Source organism: Lathyrus oleraceus, chromosome 3, assembly GCF_024323335.1.
Source record: "Lathyrus oleraceus cultivar Zhongwan6 chromosome 3, CAAS_Psat_ZW6_1.0, whole genome shotgun sequence".
Taxonomy (NCBI): domain Eukaryota; kingdom Viridiplantae; phylum Streptophyta; class Magnoliopsida; order Fabales; family Fabaceae; genus Lathyrus; species Lathyrus oleraceus.
Window position 1 is genome coordinate 224401400 of NC_066581.1, and position 3639 is coordinate 224405038.

The following is a 3639-nucleotide window of genomic DNA, read 5'->3' on the forward strand; positions in this document are numbered from 1 at the left end:
TCATTGTGCTCGTTTGTGTTTGATACTTGTTTGCATGAATTCGTACTCTGCTCGACTTTGTTAATCTCCTCGGTTTAGGGAACCGACGAAGTGTCGGGCTTTGTGCCCGTGGGTATCGAAGCCCGGGTCCGTTGTTCGAACCCTGGTCCCGAGGCTTGGGTCCTCCCATCGCGAGCTGGGTGCCCTGCCAGTCTTGGTACTTCGACGTTGGGTCTTGGTCAAGATCCCAACCGTCGGGGAGGGTTGTGTTTGTTATGTGACCCCGGATCGTTCCCGGGTCTCGTGGTTCCTCCCTGGGGTTTTGGGACGAAGAGCGTGGCCGTACCTGCCACGTCTCCCCGTGGCGTACTTAGCTGTAATATTGTCTAAGTTTTTCTGCGTTCCATGGTCGAGCGAGTTGTTCTCCTTGTAGGTTTTCTAGGTAATAGGCCCCGTTGCTCGTTTTGTCGCGGACGCGGTAAGGGCCTTCCCAGTTGGCCGCCAGTTTGCCCTCTCTCGGGTTTTTCTGGTTTCTTCTGAGGACCAGGGTGCCGACCTGGAACTCTCTTTTTATGACTTTCGCGTCATGGCGTAGTGCTATTTTTTGTTTGAGGGTTGTTTCCGGAGAGCTGCTTCGGAACGTATCTCATCGACTAGGTCGAGCTCGGCTCTAAGGGTCTCATCGTTCATTTCCTCGTCTAGGGGCTCCTCCGTCCTCCTCGTTGGCGTCCGTATCTCCACCGGGATGACTGCCTCGGTGCCGTAAGTTAGTCGGAACGGGGTTTCCCCGGTGGTAGAATGTGGTGTCGTGCGGTAGGCCCATAGGACGCTATGTAGCTCCTCGACCCATGCCCTCTTTGCCTCGCCGAGTCTGCGTTTGAGGCCACGTAAGATTACCCTGTTGGCCGCCTCTGCCTGCCCGTTCGTCTGCGGATGCTCGACAGACGTGAAATGTTGTGTGGTGCCCAGGCTGGCGATGAAGTCCTGGAATCCTCCGTCCGTGAATTGTGTCCCGTTGTCTGTGACAAGTGCCTGGGGTATACCGAACCGAGCGAGGATGTTGCGTTTGAAGAACCGGAGAATGTTCTGCGCGGTTATTTTAGCCAGTGCCTCCGCCTCGATCCATTTGGTGAAGTAATCCACCCCGACGATGAGGTATTTATTCTGATATGATCCGGTGACGAAGGGCCCGAGGATGTCCATGCCCCACCACGCGAAGGGCCATGGGGAAGACAGCGATTTGAGGTCGTTCGGGGGTGCGAGGTGCATGTCGGCATGTCGTTGGCATTTGTCGCATCTTTTGACGTGCTCTTTCGAATCGTTTTGCATGGTCGGCCAGTAGTAGCCTGCTCGAAGGACTTTTCGTGCGAGCGATCGTCCGCCGAGGTGTTGAGCGTTAATTCCCCGGTGTATTTCTCCAAGTATGTCGGGGACTTTCTCTTCCTCGACGCATTTGAGTAGTGGGATGGAGAATCCTCTCCGGTAGAGTTTGCCTTCGAGGAGTACGTACGAGCATGCGCGTCGTTTGACAGTGGTCGCCTCTTTCGGGTCAGCCGGGAGTTCGTCTCGTGTGAGGTAATTGTAGATGGGTGTCATCCAACAGTGGGCATCTCCAATAGCGTTGACCTCGAGTGGAGGCGGTAGTTTGTTGATGCTGGGCCGAGGGAGGATTTCTTGGATTACTGATTTATTCCCACCCTTTTTCCTCGTGCTGGCTAGTTTGGAGAGAACGTCTGCCCGTGTGTTGTGCTCGCGGGGTATGTGTTGAACTTCCCATTTTTCAAATCTATCAAGTTTTTCTTTGACGAGGGACAAGTACTCGAGGAGGTTGTCGTTCTTGGTTTGGTATTCTCCTCGCACTTGTGAGGCCACGAGCTGGGAGTCGGTGGATATTTTTACCTCTTTTGCTCCTAGGTCCTCGGCTAACCTCAGGCCTGCGAGGAAGGCTTCGTATTCGGCTTGGTTGTTTGATGTTGGGAACGCTAGCGCTAACGATACCTCTATCAGGATCCCTTCTTCGTTTTCGAGGATGATCCCGGCCCCGCTGCCTGATGTGCTAGAGGCGCCATCGACGAAGATCGTCCATTTGTGGGCGCTTTCTGCTGGAGTCGGGCAGTGGGTCATCTCCGCGACGAAGTCGGCCAGTGCCTGAGCTTTCAAGGCTTTTCTATTTTCGTATTGTATGTCGAATTCGGAGAGTTCTAGGGACCACTTGAGCATCCTCCTGGCCATATCCGGGCGCCCGAGCAGCTGTTTGATTGGCTGGTCGGTCCTCACCTTTATCGTGTGTGCGAGGAAGTAATATCGTAGTCTCCTTGCTGTGTTGATGAGGGCCAGGGCGACCTTTTCGATTTGCTGATATCGGAGTTCGGGACCTTGGAGTGCTTTACTCGTAAAATAGATGGGTTTTTGTCCTTCGTCGGTTTCTCTTATTAGAACGGCGCTGACGGCCTCGGTTGCCACGGATAGGTATAAGTATAGGGTTTCCTTTTCTGATGGCCGTGATAAGACCGGGGGTTGGGACAGAACCTTCTTTAGATGGAGTAGCGCTTGCTCGCATTCATCGGTCCAGTCGAAGGTAGCCTCTTTGCGAAGGAGTCTGAAGAACGGCAACGCGTGCTGGGCGGACTTGGCGATGAAACGGGAGAGTGAGGCGAGCACTCCATTGAGTGACTGGATCGATTTTTTGGTTTTCGGGGTCGGAAACTCCGAGAATGCCCGGCATTTGTCGGGGTTGGCCTCGATCCCTCTTTCGGTGAGATAGAAACCGAGGAACTTGCCTGCTCGGACTCCAAACGTGCATTTTTCGGGGTTGAACCTCATTTTACACTGTCTCGCCTGCTCGAATACCTTCGTAAGGTGTCGAGCATGGGTTATCTCCTCGTGTGATTTGACGATCATGTCGTCCATGTACACTTCGAGCATGTCCCCTATTTCGTCCTTGAAGACTTTGTTCATCATGCGTTGGTATGTAGCGCCAGCGTTCTTGAGCCCGAACGGCATCACGTTGTAATAGTAATTGCCCGTTGGGGTCATGAACGCTGTGTGTTTCTTGTCTGCGGGCGACATAGGGATCTGGTTGTATCCACTATATGCGTCCATGAAGGACAAGAGTTTAAAACCTGCAGAGTTGTCAACGAGCGAGTCTATATTAGGGAGGGGGAAAGCATCTTTCGGGCAAGCCCTATTAAGATCAGTATAATCAACACACATACGCCATTTTCCATTATTTTTCTTAACGAGGACTACATTAGAGAGCCAGGTTGTGTACTGGGCTTCAGAAATAAAATTTGCCTCTAAGAGGTCTTTTACAGCTCGCTCGGCAGCCTCTGCCTTTTCGGGCGATTGCTTGCGTCTACGCTGTGCTATGGGCTTGGCTGCCCGGTCTACAGCTAGCTTATGACACGCGATCTCGGGGTCCAGCCCGGGCATTTCTGCGGCATTCCACGCGAAGAGGTCGGAGTTCTCTTTGAGGCATGCTACTAGCTCTTCTCTTGTTTCCTCGGGTAGTCCCTTACCTATCTTCACCGTCCTTTCCGGATCGTCCCCAAGAGGAATGAGTTCGAACTCCCCGTCGGGGATTGGTCGGACCGGGTGTTCGAGAGAGCGTTCCTTGGGGAACCTCCCCTCTTCGGTCTCGTCCAGCCCGATGCGACAGTC

General features: G+C 53.4%; 1 protein-coding gene across 1 annotated transcript in view; it reads right to left on the bottom strand.

Moving 5' to 3' along the window:
* Positions 1–576: 576 nt before the first annotated feature.
* Positions 577–3639, bottom strand: part of LOC127130532 (uncharacterized) — a 5373-nt gene continuing 2310 nt past the window's right edge. The window contains exons 1-2 of the mRNA XM_051059524.1: positions 1490–3639; positions 577–850 (exon numbers count right to left, since the gene is read on the bottom strand). The exon at positions 1490–3639 is cut by the window's right edge and continues 2310 nt beyond it. Of these exons, the coding sequence (XP_050915481.1) occupies positions 577–850; positions 1490–3639 (2424 nt within the window). The remainder of the gene's footprint in view (positions 851–1489) is intronic.